The sequence below is a fragment of the Etheostoma spectabile genome, chromosome 2 (genome assembly GCF_008692095.1).
Source record: "Etheostoma spectabile isolate EspeVRDwgs_2016 chromosome 2, UIUC_Espe_1.0, whole genome shotgun sequence".
In the NCBI taxonomy this organism is placed as follows: domain Eukaryota; kingdom Metazoa; phylum Chordata; class Actinopteri; order Perciformes; family Percidae; genus Etheostoma; species Etheostoma spectabile.
In genome coordinates this window covers 22,335,493-22,356,146 of record NC_045734.1, presented here as the reverse complement: position 1 = coordinate 22,356,146, position 20,654 = coordinate 22,335,493, and the positions used below count along the sequence as shown (strand labels likewise).

At 37.8% G+C, this 20,654-nt stretch overlaps 1 protein-coding gene across 1 annotated transcript; it reads left to right on the top strand.

Annotated features, from left to right (window-relative positions):
* The first annotated feature begins 14,929 nt into the window (after positions 1 to 14,929).
* Positions 14,930 to 20,147, top strand: LOC116707024 (uromodulin). The gene is made up of 10 exons (XM_032544143.1): positions 14,930 to 14,955; positions 15,584 to 15,701; positions 15,784 to 15,872; positions 16,848 to 17,633; positions 17,788 to 18,143; positions 18,253 to 18,404; positions 18,984 to 19,226; positions 19,327 to 19,486; positions 19,582 to 19,657; positions 19,753 to 20,147. Exons 3-10 carry the CDS (start codon positions 15,797 to 15,799, stop codon positions 19,770 to 19,772), a joined length of 1,869 nt encoding a protein of 622 aa, XP_032400034.1. The 5' UTR covers positions 14,930 to 14,955; positions 15,584 to 15,701; positions 15,784 to 15,796; the 3' UTR covers positions 19,773 to 20,147.
* The last annotated feature ends 507 nt before the right edge of the window (positions 20,148 to 20,654 follow it).

The window sequence follows — 20,654 nt, the reverse complement described above, 5'->3', positions numbered from 1 at the left end:
TTGGAATGCTGTTCCACAGAATTCCCACAATTAAACAAAGAAAAAAGGGGAGGGCCACAATGATTCTAGGTAATAATTACACTCTTAAAAAAGGATTTGAAGCTTGCTCTCATTGACTTTAATGTTAAAGTAAAATGTTTAAAACCTTAATATTTGAAAAAGTATAAATAGTAGAAAAATAGTAGAAGAAGTCCCATCATCTACTGAAAGAGCTGAAGATTGTAAAAGCTGAACGGTTTAAATCGCTGAAAGTATTCAGAAGTTACAGAGAGCCAAAAAACGTACGGAATAAGAGAATAAATAAATAAAACCAAAAACAATCCCACAATTAGCAACCATAGCGGCTAAGAATTGGACATAGTCACTACACTACTATATACTAGTACTCAATACATTCTGAGAACACAAACCAAATAGGCTTTCTTAGCAATGTTTCTACCTGTGTGACTGAAAGCTACGTTAGTAAAGCTTTCTTTTGAATGATGCCCAACCTTTCAGGGAGGTGTTTGATTGATTTGTAGCTACTTCTAGTGCACATACTTACTGGCATGAACTGCAATATTTAAGATATTATCTGCACTCTTGTTAAGATAAAGAACTGGGTCAATTGTACTTGGAGTTATAAACCACTATGAGGAAGTGAGTTTAGAAATATTCTAGAAAATGCATTTCCTGAAGAAAATGCGTGGGAAGGCTGAATAGCTAAAATGCTAAAGCAACCTTTAAGAAGAAACTCAGATACATTCTGAGAGGTACACAAATCAAATATGCTTCTTGTTGTGTTTGTCTGTCTATCTGTCTCTGTGTGTGTGTGTGTGTGTGTGTGGTGTGTTTGTTATGTGTGTGTACATACAGACAACCCAAAAACGCACAGAATATAGAAAAAATCATAATGGGTTAAATGCTTTTGTCAGGGTTATGTACAGAGCGGAATCAAACCCCAGTCCATATCAATGGCCACCACTAGGGTTACCTGTCTTCATGGGGAAACATTGGTTGAGGTTTGATGTGGGAATCAAACCCGGGTCTCCCACACAAAAGGTGTATTTCATAACAACTACACCACCACCATAACATCTGTTCAGTAAACTATACATTGTAATATACAATGTGTGCGTGTGTGGGTGTGTGTCTCTGTGTATAGCTGAAGATTGTAAAGTTGAACGGTTTTAAAAGCTGAAATTTATGCGAAGTTACAGAGAGCCAAAAATGTACGAATAAGGAAAATAAATAAACGAAAAACAAACGTTGAATGCTGTTCCACAGAATTCCCACATTATACAAAGAATAAGGGGAGGGCCACAATGATTCTAGTTAATAATTACACTCTTAAAAAGGATTTGAAGCTTGCTCTCATTGACTTTAATGTTAAAATAAATTTTAAAAGCTTAATATTTGAAAAAGTATAAATATTAGAAAAATAGTAGAGAAGTCCCATGATCTGCTGAAAGAGCTGAAGTTGTAAAAGCTGAACGGTTTAAATCGCGAAAGTATTCAGAAGTTACAGAGAGCCAAAAAACGTACGAATAAGGAAGAATAAATAAAGACCAAAACAATCCACAATTAGCAACCAGTAGCGGCTAAGAAATGGACATATCACTACACTACTAATAGCTAGTACTCAGATACATTCTGGAGGTACACAAACCAAATAGGCTTTCTTACAATGTTTCTACCTGTGTGACTGAAAGCTACGTTAGTAAAGCTTTCTTTTTGAATGATGCCCAACCTCTCAAGGAGGTGTTTGATTTATTTGTAGCATACTTCTAGTGCACATATACTTACTGGCATAAACTGCAAACAATTTTGAAGTTGTAACAATATTCAAAAATGTTGAATGGTTTTAAAAGCTGAAAATTCTGCAGAAGTTACGGATGACCAAAAAACGTGCAAAATAATAAACACAACATAATGGGTTTCATCCTTTTGGTCAGGCTTAATGTACTACAGCGGAGATCACTGGGGGTTAACTGTCTTCATGGGGAATACATCATTTGGGATGACGCTGTTGGAATCAAGCCCGGGTCTCCCAGACTAAGGGCATGTGTCACAACCACTGCGCCACCAATGTAATAGCTGTATAAACAGCTAAATATGGTCATATATAATGAACCTGTGTGTGTCTCCATCTCTCTCTGTGTGTGTTTCTGTGTGTTTCTCTATCTATCTCTGTGTGTGTCTATCTGTCTGTGTGTGTTTGTCTGTCTCTCTGTCTGTGTGTGTGTGTGTGTGTGTGTGTGTGTGTGTGTGTGTGTGGTGTGTGTGTGTGTATGTGTGTGTACAATCCAGACACCTAAAAATGCACGGAATAATAAAAAATCAAAATGGGGTTAAATGCTTTTGTCAGGTTTGATGTACAGAGCGGAATCAACCCCAGTCCATATCCACTGGGCCATCACTAGGGTTACCTGTCTTCATGGGGAAAACATTGGTTAGGTATTGATGTGGATAAAACCCGGTCTCCCACACAAAAGGTACATGTCATAACAACACTCCACCACCATAAATCTGTTCAGTAAACTATACATTGTAATATACAATGTGTGCGTGTGTGGTGTGTTGTGTCTCTGTGTATGAGCTGAAGATTGTAAAAGTTGAACGTTTTTTAAAAGCTGAAATTTATGCAGAAGTTACAGAGAGCCAAAAATGTACGGATAAGGAAAATAATAAAGAACCGAAAACAAATTTGGAATGCTGCTCCCACATTCCCACAATTAACAGAATAAAGGGAGGCCACAATGATTCTAGGTAATAATTACACTCTTAAAAAGGATTTGAAGCTTGCTCTCATTGACTTTAATGTTAAAATAAAATGTTTAAAACCTTAATATTTGAAAAAGTATAAATAGTAGAAAAATAGTAGAAGAAGTCCCATCATCTGCTGAAAGAGCTGAAGATTGTAAAAGCTGAACGGTTTAAATCGCTGAAAGTATTCAGAAGTTACAGAGAGCCAAAAAACGTACGGAATAAGGAAGAATAAATAAAGAACCAAAAAACAATCCCACAATTAGCAACCAGTAGCGGCTAAGAATTGGACATAGTCACTACACTACTAATAGCTAGTACTCAGATACATTCTGAGAGGTACACAAACCAAATAGGCTTTCTTAGCAATGTTTCTACCTGTGTGACTGAAAGCTACGTTAGTAAAGCTTTCTTTTTGAATGATGCCCAACCTTTCAAGGAGGTGTTTGATTGATTTGTAGCATACTTCTAGTGCACATATACTTACTGGCATGAACTGCAATATTTAAAATATTATCTGCACTCTTGTTATAGAATAAAGAACTGGGTCAAATTTGTACTTGGAGTTATAAAACACTAATGAGGAAGTGAGTTTAGAAATATTCTAGAAAATGCATTTCCTGAAGAAAATGCGTGGGAAGGCTGAATAGCTAAAATGCTAAAGCTAACCTTTAAGAAGAAACTCAGATACATTCTGAGAGGTACACAAATCAAATATGCTTTCTTGTGTGTGTTTGTCTGTCTATCTGTCTCTGTGTGTGTGTGTGTGTGTGTGTGTGTCTGTGTCTGTGTGTGTACAATACAGACAACCAAAAAACGCACAGAATAATAGAAAAATCCTAATGGGGTTAAATGCTTTTGTCAGGGTTGATGTACAGAGCGGGAATCAAACCCCAGTCCATATCCACTGGGCCATCACTAGGGGTTACCTGTCTTCATGGGGAAAACATTGGTTGAGGTATTGATGTGGGAATCAAACCCGGTCTCCCACACAAAAGGTACATGTCATACACCACTACGCCACACCATAACTCTGTTCAGTAAACTATACATTAAGTATATAATGTGTGTGTGTGTGTGTGTGTTGTGTCTCTGTGTTGAGCTGAAGACTGTAAAGTTGAACGGTTTTAAAAGCTGAATTTATGCAGAAGTTACAGAGAGCCAAAAAACTTACGGAATGAGGAGAGAATAATAAAGACCGAAAACAAACGTTGGAATGCTGTCCACAGAATTCCCACAATTATACAAAGTTAAGGGGAGGGCCACAATGATTCTAGTAATAATACCCTCTTAAAAAGGATTTGAAGCTTGCTCTCATGACTTTAATGTTAAGTAAAATGTTTAAAACCTTAATATTGAAAAAGTATAAATAGTAAAAAAATGTAGAAGAAGTCCCATCATCTGCAGAAGAGCTGAAGATTGTAAAAGCTGAACGGTTTAAAATCGCTGAAGTATTCAGAATTTACAGAGAGCCAAAAAACGTACGAATAAGGAAGAATAATAAAAACCAAAAACAATCCCACAATTAGCAACCAGTAGCGGCTAAGAATTGGACATAGTCACTCACCTACTAATAGCAGTACTCAGATACATCTGAGAGGTACACAAACCAATAGGCTTTCTTAGCAATGTTTCTACCTGTGTGACTGAAACTACGTTAGAAAGCTTTCTTTTGAATGATGCCCAACCTTCTGAGGTGTTTTATTGATTGTAGCATACTTCTAGTGCACATATACTTACTGGCTAACTGCAAACATTTTGAAGTTGTACAATATTCAAAAAAGTTGAATGGTTTTAAAAGCTGAAAATTCTGCAGAAGTTACGGATGACCAAAAAACGTGTAATAATAAAAAAACATAATGGGTTTCATCCTTTTGTCAGGCTTAATGTACTACAGCGGAGATCACTGGGGTTAACTGTCTTCATGGGAATACATCATTTGGGATGACGCTGTTGGAATCAAGCCCGGGTCTCCCAGACTAAGGGCATGTGTCACAACACTGCGCCACCATGTAAAGCTTAAACAGCTATATAGGTCATAATATGAACCTGTGTGTGTCTCCATCTCTCTCTGTGTGTTTTCTGTGTGTTTCTCTATCTATCTCTGTGTGTTCTATCTGTCTGTGGGTGTTTGTCTGTCTCTCTGTCTGTTGTGTGGGTGTGGTGTGTTGTGTGTGTGTGTGTGTGTGTGTGTGTGTGTGTGTGTGTGTGTGTGTATGTGTGTGTACAATACAGAAACCTAAAATGCACGGAATAATAAAAAACCTAATGGGGTTAAATGCTTTTGTCAGGGTTGATGTACAGAGCGGAATCAAACCCCAGTCCATATCCACTGGGCCATCACTAGGGGTTACCTGTCTTCATGGGGAAAACATTGGTTGAGGTATTGATGTGGGAATAAAACCCGGGTCTCCCACACAAAAGGTATATGTCATAACAACTACGCCACCACCATAAAATCTGTTCAGTAAACTATACATTGTAATATACAATGTGTGCGTGTGTGTGTGTGTGTCTCTGTGTATGAGCTGAAGATTGTAAAAGTTGAACGGTTTTAAAAGCTGAAATTTATGCAGAAGTTACAGAGAGCCAAAAAATGTACGGAATAAGGAAGAATAAATAAAGAACCGAAAAACAAACGTTGGAATGCTGCTCCACAGCATTCCCACAATTATACAAAGAATAAAGGGGAGGGCCACAATGATTCTAGGTAATAATTACACTCTTAAAAAAGGATTTGAAGCTTGCTCTCATTGACTTTAATGTTAAAATAAAATGTTAAAAGCTTAATATTTGAAAAAGTGTAAATAGTAGAAAAATAGTAGAAGAAGTCCCATCATCTGCTGAAAGAGCTGAAGATTGTAAAAGCTGAACGGTTTAAATCGCTGAAAGTATTCAGAAGTTACAGAGAGCCAAAAAACGTACGGAATAAGGAAGAATAAATAAAGAACCAAAAAACAATCCCACAATTAGCAACCAGTAGCGGCTAAGAATTGGACATAGTCACTACACTACTAAAGCTAGTACTACAGATACATTCTGAGGGTACACAAACCAAATAGGCTTTCTTAGCAATGTTTCTACCTGTGTGACTGAAAGCTACGTTAGTAAAGCTTTCTTTTGAATGATGCCCAACCTTTCAAGGAGGTGTTTGATTGATTTTAGCATACTTCTAGTGCACATATCCTTACTGGCTTGAACTGCATATTTAAAATATTATCTGCACTCTTGTTATAGAAAAGAACTGGGTCAAATTGTACTTGGATTTATAAACACTAATGAGGAAGTGAGTTTAAAATATTCTAGAAAATGCATTCCTGAGAAATGCGTGGGAAGGCTGAATAGCTAAATGCTAAAGCTACCTTAAGAAAAACTCAGATACATTCTGAGAGGTACACAATCAAATATGCTTTCTTGTGTGTGTTTGTCTGTCTATCGTGTCTGTGGTGTGTGTGTGTGTGGTGTGTCTGTGTTTGTACAATACCAGACAACCAAAAAACGCACAGAATAATAGAAAACCTAATGGGGTTAATATGCTTTGGTCAGGGTTGATGTACAGAGCGGGAATCAAACCCCAGTCCATATCCACTGGGCCACCACTAGGGGTTACCTGTCTTCATGGGAAAACATTGGTTGAGTATTGATGTGGGATCAAACCCGGGTCTCCCACACAAAAGGTACATGTCATAACACTACCCCACCACCATAAATCTGTTCAGTAAACTATCATTAAGTATATAATGTGTGTTGTGTGTGTGTTGGTGTCTCTGTGTATGAGCTGAAGACTGTAAAAGTTGAACGGTTTAAAGCTGATTTATGGCAAGTTACAGAGAGCCAAAAAATTACGGAATGAAGAATAAATAAAGAACCGAAACACAACGTTGGAATGCTGTTCCACAGAATTCCCACAATTAACAAAGAATAAAGGGGAGGGCCACATGATTCTGAGTAATAATTACACTCTAAAAAAGGATTTGAAGCTTGCTCTCATTGACTTTAATGTTAAGTAAAATGTTTAAAACCTTAATATTTGAAAAAGTATAAATAGTAGAAAAATAGTAGAAGAAGTCCCATCATCTGCAGAAAGAGCTGAGATTGTAAAGCTGAACGGTTTAAATCGCTAAAGTATTCAGAAGTTACAGAGAGCCAAAAAACGTCCGAAATAAGGAAGAATAAATAAAGAACCAAAAAACAATCCCACAATTAGCAACCAGTAGCGGCTAAGAATTGGACATAGTCACTACACTACAATCTAGTACCAGATACATTCTGGAGTACACAAACCAAATAGGCTTTCTTAGCATGTTTCTACCTTGTGACTGAAAGCTACGTTGTAAGCTTTTTTTTGAATGATGCCAACCTTTCAGGAGGTGTTTGATTGATTTGTAAGCATACTTCAGTGCACATATAGGGGAGAGCCGGGACGATTGAAACGCGGGACGGATGAAACTTCCAGTTTTCTCCGAGTGCGATATGATAGACAGACTTCCTTATGCTCTGAACATAGAGCATGTTAACCTCCACCTATCAGCCAATATCTTCTGTTATTTCCTTTCATCACGGAGTTAAGCCGATAAACGCGTTTTGATGGTCAAAGTAAACTTCTTAGCGGTCACTTTTTTTCGTTATAACCAGGTTTTTCATTAAAGGTTTGCCTACTGCTATTTAGTAGACCAGTTAGTGTTCTCCACAATCCCGACTTTCAATTTCATGCGTGTTTAACATAAAAGCAAACAGCTATAATGCATATGTCTAGTCGACGGATGAAACAGCTTTTTTCAACGTCCCCGACCTGGCTGGAACTCATGGCATTTTAAGTAACATGCACAATGTCTGTGTTCACAATTGGTATGTGGTGAGACATGGAATAGCGTTTTAGAAAGATGAATATATTCAGCCCACCAGGTAGGGGGGTTGAGTTTTTCCCATGTTATCCGAATGGAGACTGACGGGTTGGGGCGCGTTAGGGGGATGTCCATTAGCTAACCCATGTAAACCTAGTGAAATGACATTTCTACAATAGAAACAGATATAAATAGAAAACTTACTGTTCTAGCTATAAAACATAGCACAATCATCCACAGTGCAGGATATTTCAATAACCGCTTCATACGCGCCTTCAGGATTACGGGAATTAGTTTGTTAACAGACATTCACAAAGACCATAGTCCTGCACCAATCTAACTATAATACCCTTTTGGAAGTACCATCCATGATATACAGTAAAATCTTAAAGTTTTGGAATATTATATGGCTTAAACTGCATGTTTCATTCGTCCACCGCAGCTGTTTCATTTCGTCCCGTCAGGAGGGACGGATGAAACATGTACGCACTTCCCACTTTTGCTGATAACTCCTGACGGTTTTGTTCAAAGCTAACATGCACAGTAAATTTGTGACGATATGCAGGGTGTAGTTTGCTGTGTTACAAAATATCAGCTTTCAGTGTGATTCGACCGCTTTGTAATTACGTTAATTAAAAAGTGTTTCAACTGTCCCTGCTCTCCCTACTTACTGGCATGAACTGCATATTAAAATATTATCTGCCCTCTTGTTATAGAATAAAGAACTGGGTCAAATTTCGTACTGGGAGTTACTAAAACACTAATGAGGAAGTGAGTTTTAGCAATATTCTAGAACATGCTTTCCTAAGACAAATGCGTGGGAGTGCTGATAGCTAAAATCTAAGCTAACTTTAAGAAGAAACTCAGCACATTCTGAGAGGTACACAAATCACATAATGCTTTCTTGTGTGTGTTTGTCTGTCTATCTGTCTCTGTGTGTGTGTTGTGTGTGTGTGTGTGGTGTGTGTGTGTGTGTGTTGTGTGGTGTGTGTGTGTGTGTGTGTGTGTGTTGTGTTTGTGTACATACTACAACCTAAAAATGCACGGAAATAAAAAATCTAATGGGTTTAAATGCTTTTGTCAGGTTGATGTCAAGCGGTATCAAACCCCGTCCATATCCCTGGGCCATCACTAGGGTTACCTGTCTTCATGGGGAAACATTGGTTGAGTATTGATTTGGGATCAAACCCGGGTCTCCCACACAAAAGGTACATGCCATAACAACTACGCCACCACCATAACACTGTTCATATAAACTATCCATTAAAGTATATATGTGTGTGTGTGTTTTGTGTGGTGTCCTCGTGTATGAGCTGAAACGTAAATTTGAACGGTTTTAAAAGCTGAAATCTTATCAGAAGTTACAGATAGCCAAAAAACGTAAGGAATGAGAATAAATAAAGAACCGAAAACAAACGTTGGAATGCTGCTCCACAGAATTCCCACAATTATCAAAGAATAAGGAGGGCCACATGATTCTAGTAATACTTACCTCTTAAAAAAGGTTTGAAGCTTGCTCTCATTGACTTTAATGTTAAAGTAAAATGTTTAAAACCTTAATATTTGAAAAAGTATAATAGTAGAAAATAGAAAGAAGTCCCATCATCCAGAAAGAGCTGAAGATTGTAAAAGCTGAACGGTTTAAATCGCTGAATATTCAAAGTTACAGAGAGCCAAAAAACTGTCGGAATAAGGAATAATAAAGAACCAAAAAACAATCCCACAATTAGCAACCTTAGCGGCTAAGAATTGGACATAGTCACTACCCTACTAATGACTAGTACTCAGATACATTCTGAGAGGTAACAAACCAATAGGCTTTCTAGCAATGTTTCTACCTGTGTGACTGACAGCTACGTTATAAAGCTTTCTTTTGAATGATGCCCAACCTGTTCAAGAGGTGTTTGATTGATTTGTAGCATACTTCTAGGGCACATACACTGTAACGAATTTGACTGTGATTTTACAGTAAACACCTGGCAAAAAAGTTGCCAGCAAATCTTGTAAACTACTATTTATACGTTAACACGTAAAAATAATTACAGTATAATACAGTATTTCTTTTACAGGTTTATTGTTATACATACATTACAGCAATGTTTGTGTTTTTTTAAAAAAACAATATTTATTGTAATTAGTTTACAACTTATCTTGTATTCTTTCAAATTACAGCTATTACCTGGCAACTCGGGTTGCCAGGTATGTCTGTAATTACTTCACAATACAATATGTTTTTGTAAATCTTTTTTTACAACAACAACTGTATTGTGAAATATTTACAGCTTTTGCTGGCAACTCGAGTATCCAGCACAAAGATGTAAATATTTGACAATCAATACGTTGTTGTAAAAAGAATATACAGTTAATTTAGTTTTTACATTGTCAGCTTTGCTAATGTGTGTTAAGTGTTTTAAATAAGACCAGGCTTGCTTTTAATTCAAAAACCATCGCATTAATTCTCTTCACTGTAAAAACCAAACCAGAGTCCGAGATGCAAAAATGACATGACATTTTATTATTAAAACGCAAAACAGTGTACAATACTGTATGTTTTAAGAGGTAACTTCATTTTTCTTAAGAGTTCATTATGACATGATACCCCAACCCATAATCGACCGGACAGTCCAGCGAGGGCGGTGATCAAGTCTGTTTTGGTATGCTCCGTGTTTATTAGTGAACTGAATCTTGGAGAGCTTTCGAGGAACCATCTGTGTACTTTTTGTCTTTTTTGACGTCTCCCTCTCCCCCACCTCCGTCGAGTAGGGAGAACGCGAGGGTTAATGCAGTTCCTCTTTTCTCCTGTATGTTCCCACTTTTTTGGATCAACGCCGTTGTTGACTTGGTTCCACTTGGGGTTCGTCCGATAGAGCATCTGAAATCACAAAATCACATAAACTGATAAAAAGTGCCTTAATGCTCTACAAGATGCAAAATCATCCGGCTGGTGCTATACTGTATGGGTGTGATATGTGTGCATGCATGCGGGTGTGTTGTATATAGATGTATACAGATCCGTTTTTGTAAGTTTGCCTTTGAGCCATAGTGGTGAAGGTTGGGCAGGTGGGCATAGACAACGATGCATAACTTAAATGAACTTCAGATTTCTTGTGACTGCAATAAAAAAAGAACAGTTTGTAGTTTATTCACCTAAATGCTCAGTTTTACTCATTCAGAACTCCTTTTCAAATGTACAATCAAATAGATCTTTATTGTCAATGTTTAAAACAATAAAACAGTTTAACAGCTCTCAGAATAATGCCATTACTATAATAGAATCGGTTCTGCAATGATTTTAACATTTAAGAAATAACTGCTAACTTACCCTTTTTATTAACTCAAAAATCTTTTAAGGGATTTACTGTAAGTACACTTAAGCAAAATAAATCTCTGTTACTCATAATAACTAACTCTACAAAACAATAGCAACCACATTCTACTTCAAGCACATAGTTACCTTTGAATGAATTCCAGTTGCAAGATGCTTGCTCCTGGTACCCAATAAAGACTAGTAGCTCAACACAAGCTGCCATCCCAGCCACGAAGTGGGACGTGGAGCCCATCCACCGACCCTCGATCTCAGCATCCAAACGTTGCTGTCAGCTATTCACCTAAACATAAAAACAAAGAAACCCCAAACAGCTTTTATTAACTAACCACTTATGTGCCATTTATATAAACACCCTGAAGACTAGTGCTTCACTACCACCACCCAAACTGTCATTTAAGAATGCCACAGAACAATATTACACATTCAGGCTAATCACATTATGTTTTTACCTGAAATTCGTCTTCAGCCATGTATGTTTGTATCACTGTGCAGCGATGGCGCTCTGTCGTGATGTTTCCTCCCTGTAGCTAGGCTAAACAATACAAAAGTTGAAAACACACGTTATGTTGAATTTAACTGTTAAATAAACAGTGTGTTAGGCGCCTATTGAGAGTGTATAAGCCCTTATACACCCATGGCCATCATATATTTCCATGGGCGTTTTTCTGCTTTAAATAATAAGTTGTTACAGCTATGTTTGGGTTGACATAATTTGTTACACAGTTGATGTAAATTTAACCATTATTGACAACTCAAGAATGAGCCACCAAGACTTGAGATACACTATAGAAAATGAATTATTTCATTGTTGCCAAAACGTTTGCATTCATCAGTTTCTAGTTAGACTAAATTTTCCCCACCAAGGCTGTTTGGGACCCCATTCTGCAAAAATTTAAATACACCCTTTTATTACAGTGAAAATACACACGTGCACTGCATGACATAACTGCATCTGGGATTATCAAAAAGTGGCCATGTCTGTTAAGGGAAGACTCGTGGGTGCCTCACATCCCGTTTTCATTCGAATTTCTCAAGCCTTTTTTTCACCCAGCTATCATTAACATTAATGACGAATGTTTTAAACGAGCCAGCCTAATGTCGGACTCTAACTTAGTCATAGAAGAGTTGTTAAAGTTAATTACACCCGAAATTCTTTTTCAGGGGTCGTGCAAATCAAACGTTATTATAATTTACATACCTTACAATCGAACAATGGGCTTTCGCTTCAATGAGGCACTTTTTCAACTATATCGGGACTTTGTATACACGTTAATGGCCACCTGCAGCCTGATCTGGGCGATGCGGCTAATGCATACGGTTAAGCTAGCTAGCTGCTTTTTTCACTAAGTTGACTTCAGTTAGCTGTGTTAGCTAAACGGTGAAGAAATTTACAGTCAGACAGTCACATTAGCTAAATAAAACATTGTGACGTTAGGCTAACTTACTTACCAAAGACCCGACTCGTGGCCCCCGACCGTCCTGTAGCCACAGTGCTGCGCATGCCTGCGTGACGGTAACATTGACTTACACACAGACTTTGAAGTCAACTACTACGCTTAGTTCAAAATGAAATAATATAAAAGGGTAACCGTTAACGCTAACTTACACCCACTATACTTTCCTTAACTTAGCATTAAAACTGCTTCGCCTGGGTTGGCTTCTTCTGAAAAGTCTCCACTATGTTAGCTAACGCTAGCTATGAGTGAACTTTATTGGGGCCTGCACTAGACTGAAACACGGTCAATTTAGGTTATTTCAACCAGCATTAACAAGTTTAACCACAATCTAATAATTTGGCTATTCATATAGTATACTTACGTATGTGGCTGAGTGGAGTGGCGATGTGCTGCTCCTCCAATCCGCCATAAATGGTCTTGTGTAAAGCAACTGCTTCGTGCACGCATTCAACAGTTATACTGTAGCCTCCTGTACCGCATCATTTACAGTCAAGCGCAAATATGCCTGTAATTTATTATGGAAAAAAGCTGTCAACACTGTAATAGTGTTTTGACCCATAATGCATTGCATATACGCTAAAACATGTAAAATGACAAAACAAAATTACTGTAAAATTTAGCTGAGAATTACGAAATTGTTACAGTGTATACTTACGGCATGAACTGCAATTTTAAATATTATCTGCACTCTTGTTATAGAATAAAGAACTGGGTCAAATTGTACTTGGAGTTATAAAACACTAATGAGAAGTGAGTTTAGAAATATTCTAGAAAATGCATTTCCTGAAGAAAATTGGGGAAGGCTGAATTGCTAAAATGCTAAAGCTAACCTTTAAGAAGAAACTCAGATACATTCTGAGAGGTACACAAAACAATATGCTTTCTTGTGGTGTTTGTCTGTCTATCTGTCTGTGTGTGGTGTGGGGGGTGTGTTGTGTGGTGTGTGTGGTGTGTGTGTGTTGTGTGTGTGTTGTGTGTGTGTGTGTGTGTGTGTGTGGTGTGTTGTTGTGTGTGTGTGTGTGCGATACAGACAACCTAAAATGCACGGAATAATAAAAAAATCTAATGGGTTAAATGCTTTTGTCAGGGTTGATGTACAGAGCGGAATCAAACCCCAGTCCATATCCCTGGGCCATCACTAGGGGTTACCTTCTTCATGGGAAAACATGTGGTTGAGGTATGGATGTGGGAATCAAACCCGGGTCTCCCACACAAAAGGTATCTTCATAACCACTACGCCACCACCAATAACATCTGTTCAGTAACTTACACTTTTAATATATAATGTGTGGTGTGTGTGTGGTGTGTGTGTGGTGTGTGTGTTGGTGGCGTGTGTGTGTTGTGTCTCTGGTGTATGAGCTGAGATTGAAAGTTGAACGGTTTTAAAAGCTGAAATTTGCAGAAGTTACAGAGAGCCAAAAATTACGGAATAAGGAAGAATAAATAAAGAACTGAAAACAAACGTTGAATGCTGCTCCACAGCATTCCCACTTATACAAAGAATAAAGGGAGGGCCACAATGATTCTAGTTATAATTAACCTAAAAAAGGATTTGAAGCTTGCTCTCATGACTTTAATGTTAAAGTAAATTTTAAAACTTAATATTATGAAAAGTATAATAGTAGAAAAATAGTAGAAGAAGTCCATCATCTGCTGAAAGAGCTGAAGATTGTAAAGCTGAACGGTTTTAAATCGCTGAAAGTATTCAGAAGTTACAGAGGCCAAAAAACGTACGGAATAAGAAGAATAATAAAGAACCAAAAACAATCCCACAATTAGCAACCAGTAGCGGCTAAGAATTGGACATAGTCACTACACTACTAATAGCTAGTACTCAGATACATTCTGAGAGGTACACAAACCAAATAGGCTTTCTAGCAATGTTTCCTGTGTGACTGAAAGCACGTTAGTAAAGCTTCTTTTGAATGATCCCCAACCTTTCAAGGAGGTGTTGATTGATTTGTAGCATACTTCTAGTGCACATATACTTACTGGCATGAACTGCAATATTTAAAATATATTGTCACTCTTGTTATGAACAAAGAACTGGGTCAAATTTGTACTTGGAGTTATAAAACACTAATGAGGAAGTGAGTTTAGAAATATTCAAGAAAATGCATTTCCTGAAGAAAATGCGTGGGAAGGCTGAATGAAGGCCATCACTAGGGGTTACCTGTCTTCATGGGGAAAACATTGGTTGAGGTATTGATGTGGGAATCAAACCCGGGTCTCCCACACAAAATGTATATGTCATAACCACTACGCCACCACCATAAAATCTGTTCACTGAGCTATACATTGTAATATATAATGTGTGTGTGTGTCTCTGTGTATGAGCTGAAGACTGTAAAAGTTGAACGGTTTATAAAGCTGAAAGTATGCAGAAGTTACTGAGAGCCAAAAAACGTATGGAATAAGGAAGAATTTATAAAGAACCGAAAAACAAACGTTGGAATGCTGTGGAACAGCATTCCCACTATTATACAAAGAATTAAGGGGAGGGCCACAATGATTCCAGTAAATAAATATAAGAAGTGGCACACTAAATGCTTTGCATCCTGATGAAGCAGATGAGCTTGAGGTGAGTTTTAAGACATTAACTCCTAATGAATAATGACATTTTTCAAAGTCAGAGAAATACATAATGCAGAAACATGAGATGGGGTCCAACACATGCATGCTATACAGTAATAATGATTTCATGAGATGTACAGTGCCAGTTCATGTCAGGCATGAAGACAAGATTCACTTGATGTAACATCAAGGGAATCCATTTATGGCTGCATGTCCATACTTCTTCAAGTTTTATTTGAAAAAAATATTTTAAGTCATTGTCCACCTGGTCTAAAAAAAAAGCAAGTAACTAGACCTTGAGTCAAGATTATTTGGTCAAAATACTTTTTACAAGATCCGGAATTAACTCGATGTACTCTCTGATATTTAAATCACTACTGTTGACAAAAGGTGGTCATGAAAGGGCTTGCCAAGACACAATAATGTTAGCATGTACAAACTTATGAAGACCAAAATGTCTCCATTATGTTTTACAACTGACCTGAGATTGATTATGGTAGCCTACCATAAAATGTATTGATGCAAGGCTTTGTTTGTGTGCCAGGATTTTATCTTAATTTTGTCTTATTTTGATTAATAAGTAACTCTTTTGATGTCATCCGTGCTCACACTGACCCTTTTATGTGTTTCACCAGTCATTGCTTTGTATGATCCTTTGAACACACAAACCGACCTATAAATTCTCTCATTTGCTGGGAGATTTTCACTTTCAACTTTTCACCAACTTCTGGATTCCGACACAGTCTTTCTAATGTAAGTACAAATACTGACAAAGTACTGCATGGCAGCATCATTTGAAAATATGGTTTTAAGACATCTCTTTTCTCTTTTCCAGCAAGTTGCTGTGGATGTGGTCCATAATGGGGGTGCCTGGCGGTTTGTTGTTGCTCCTAATTTTTCAGAGCTTTTCAGAAGGCCTTTCAGGTAAACAGTCTTACATCTTGGGGTAAACATGTTACTTTTAAATATAGGACAGTACAATACAGTATAATACAATTATTCCCAGGTTGACACTTCTCTCTTCTAATATGTTCAATAAAAGACCACCATATAGGGTAGAAGTTGGGGATGGGGATTCAACAGAGTATACAAAATGTCTTCAAGGCATGAGCAGAAAACAATGTCATTTTATTATGACACATATTTACTGTGTAATTGTATTTTCCCTTTTGAAAAGACCAACAACCTTAATGTAAATAGATTTTTGTTGTTGATATCTTTCTCCATTTTGTGTCACATATGGCTTCAATTTAAAGATTCTAAGTTAATAGTACCTCAATATTTATCCTTGATAACATTTAAGATTTAAGACATTTAAGAACATTTTATTTGGCACTATCAACGTTGCATGTTTCTATTCTGGTGATTAACTGAGTAGATATAATTCTTACATTTACTTAAATATTAAGATGCCATTTTTATGACAGCACTATTACATAAAAGGAAACATTCTAGCTGTCTTGCACATAATTTCACACTTATTTCTTATAACATTAATATCACTTAACTATATAATTTTAGACAGAGAATTAAAAACTTCTGATTCAGACTAGAATTTAAATAAATACATTTTATAATAAATACATTTGGTGAGACTAAAAGATGCTTTGCCTCTCAACATGGCTTTGTAACAATAATCCACCATGAGACTGGTGCCGTTTTAAGACAACTTGAAACCTCACATTCAGTGGTGATTTTTATTATGCCATTGGGAAAATAAAAATATAATATAAATATATCATAAACTGTGTATGTTTTCTTTGTAATTCATCAATCATAGAATGCCTGAACACAATATTTTCTTGCATGTAATATTTTTATTTTCCCCTTTTCAAAAAGAAAAGATACTAAAACATAAAAGCAACAGCATGAATAACACTATTCTTGTACTTTCCACAGTGACATATGTCTCCAGCTGTGATTCATGTCATGACAAAGCAACCTGCCGGGAGTCACGAGAAATAGGTGACTCTTTCACCACCCAACGGCACTCTTGTGTCTGTAAAGATGGCTTTGTAGGCGATGGTCTTAGCTGTTACAATACAAAACTCTGCAGTAACTCCTCTTGCTGTAGCCAAGGTTATCACTGGTCACCAAACAGCGGCTGTGTGGACACTGACGAGTGCTCCCTACCAAACTCACCCTGCATAGCACCTCAAGTTTGTCAAAACACCCAGGGCTCCTTTGAATGCCTGGGGCCTTCCTCCAGAACCAGATCAGGTCGCTCTTTCCAATCTGTCTATTTCAACTGTGGAAACACAGTTTGTCCTTTAGGCATGGACTGCATCAGTAATAATGGGGTTGAGCGCTGTGCTGACCCCTGCGAGTACTATACAAGACTGAATGATGACTGGCGTGCAACGAACAACACATCAAATCAGAATATCCGCTGTGACCAAAATGTCAACTGGGTAGGCTGGTATCGCATTTTTCTGGGGCAAACCAGTGCTCAAATTCCAGAGAGGTGTGTGGGTGAAAACAAATGTGGAACCCATGCTGGTATGTGGATAACCGAACCGAATCCCACACAGTCAGGTGAAATTGTCATGCGCACTGTGTGTAATGCCTGGGCGGGCAGCTGCTGCTATTTTACCACACACACCATCCATGCCAAGCTCTGCTATGGAAACTACTATGTTTACAAACTTGTGAGGCCATCCACATGTCACCTGGCATACTGTGCAGGTATTGTTCCATTTTTCACTTTCACTTTCAATTCAATATTCTCATGTGATCCATCTACGTGTTTTAGACTACTCTAGACAGTGTCTTGTCTTGTTGTTAAATTACATGTACAATTTATAAAGAAAATCATCTCACTATTTTTTATTGCAAAAAGAGGTGAACAGAAACAGCCCTACAGTGTTACCAACCACTCCTCGTCGACCACCTCAGGACCTCACCACCAGTCAACCTACAGTGTTACCAACCACTCCTCGTCAACCAACTCAGACCCTCACCACCGGTCAAGTGCAAACTACAAGAACAACTGTTCACCCACTACAGCCTTCTCAGTTTATTTGTGACCGAGATAAACTCCAAGTGGGGCTGGATTTGGCTCGCCTTACATCCTCTGGTTTGAACCCATTCTCTGGCAATCTGGCATCCTACAACTGCTCCTGGGTCAGAGTGCAGGATGGTTTAGTGTGGTATGAAGTGGAAGCAACAGCAGGTGCCTGTGGAAACACATTGAGGGTAAAGACTTAATGTTTTCTGACAATTTCATTACAACTTGATCCTGCTGCTTCTACTACATAGCACATCCTCACAGGCCATACACATTTAACCATCCTCTGTCTTTCAGACCAACCGCACACATGCCGTCTACTCCAATGTTTTATTCATCTACCCAATGAACAACACGTCCTTCATCATTCCTGTGAGTCTTCCCTTCTCCTGCGTGTACCCCCTGGACACAAACACCAGCCTCAATGTGGCTATCAGACCATTTCTGGCGTAAGTAGCCTTTTATTAAATGTGAACAGTTGAACAATAAGGAAGCTCTTAGGTGTATAATTGTTGTGCTGTGATTATAGTATATAATAATTATAGTATATGATTTTAGCATTATGTAAAATTTAATTAGAAATAAAGACATACCTGTTGCTTTTAGCCATTAATTTTAGCATACATTGCTGTATGCCACAGTGTCTTACCGAGTCATTAACAATCATCACCACACAGACAGTTACAAAACAAATATCAGCAGGTAAAACTTAACCCCAGAAGAAAAATGACTACTGTATGTCTAACTTCATTTTGTTCTGTACTTAGTAAGTTATGGATTGATTGATATTACACCACGGGAACACCAGAAGCTGAATCTCTGCACGGATTTACCTAAAAAAGCCTGAGTGATGGTTATACTTTCTAGCTGATATGTATTGAAAAAACATGTGTATGTTGCCGCATGTTGTTTGTGTATGAACGGACTATAGGAAGGAATATACAATTAACAAGATAAAATCAACCGAAAAGAAGAAAAAAAAATCGGAAAAAAGACTTGCCATAACAAAAAACATATTTTCTTGTCAGGCTGGCAGGTGGCATTTCAGGCATAGGTACCAAAGCCAGAGCCTCCATGTCTCTGTTTCGCTACTCCAACTACACCGAGACTTATCCAGCAGGCCGGGTCACCCTGCCAGTGGGCTCGCCATTGTATGTGGGCGTCTCTGTGGCGGAGAGAGATTTAAGCTTTGCAGTTGTTCTGGAGGACTGCTACGCCACTCCCTCATCAAACCCTGACGATTCCATGCAACACCCTCTCATCCAGAACAAGTTAGTATCTCTCTTGAGCATCAGCAGATGATTTGTGCAGTATAATGGAAATGGGGAAAAAAGTTTATGTATGGTGACATTGCTCCATCCTCTCTCCCAGATGTCCCATTGACCGCAAAAAAGTGTCAGTGATTGAGAGCGGCTCATCCCTCCGGGCTCGTTTCTCTGCCTTGTTCTTCCTGCTCCTCAATGACTACAGTGACGTTTACCTTCATTGCAGCCTCAGCCTGTGCGAAAGGAGAAGCTTCTCTTGTGTTCCTGTAAGTTACACCTTTCACTTTATCAATAGCTCCAATCTATAATCAATAAACACTGGGGTTTAAGTGTATTTTTCCCACCCTCTCCTACCACGTAGCCTTGCACAAGTAGGAGCGCTCGCTCTGTTTCCAACTCTGATCGTCTGAGTACCCTCAGCATTGGACCAATCATGTGTGAGTATGAGTTACAATTTGGTCTCAGGGATGATGCCTGAACATAATGAACTATAATGAATTAATAACCATGTTCTCTCTTTCTTTATATTTAGGGGACAAGTCACCTGAGTGAGCTGGTAACTGATGTTATTTTGTTTTTAAGATATGTTTTGTTCATAAGACATACGATTATAAAAACTGGTGTTTTTAATTCTAAAAACTTTGTTAAGGTTGGGTTATTGAAAAAGGTTATAATGAAGGTGAAGGTACCAATACTTTTCTTTTTCTCTGTGTGAATTACCACTACAGCCCTGATGAAACTGTATTTCATGTAAACGACTATGTCTATTTTTAAATGCATTGATTATTGTTTAGATCCAATGACAAATTTTTCATATTGTGGTGTAAACTGTGCAACTGATAAGTGTGTATGTGGCATAAAATAACTCTGTACCTGGATAATGGAATATGCAGTAGTTCACAAATAAAATGAAACCATGGCACATTAGCAGACTGAAGGTTCTCAACAATTATTTGATGCATTGCCGTTATATTTGGCACAGCTACGGTGGCCAGCAGATGAACTATAATGACTGTGGTGAACCCCTATCTATTCCTATGGCGCCACCATGAGGTTGACATGTGTGCATTAGTATCATATTTCTCAACAACGTTGGGCATGAGATCTCTTAATAACTAAGCAACAGTTTGGGTGCTCATTTTGGGCAAAGTCCGACACTACTTGATATGTCAGCTGCAGATTTCATACGTAATAAGCACAGGAGGAACCTTTTGCAAGAAAATTGTATTTATATACATAGATATATAGATATGTATATCTATATATATGTGTGTATGTGTATATGTATATATATGTAATATATACACATTTATATACATATACATATCTATATATATATAGATATGTAGACACACAAATATATATGTATACATATACATATATATATACATATACATTCAGTGAGGAAAATAAGTATTTGAACACCCTGCTATT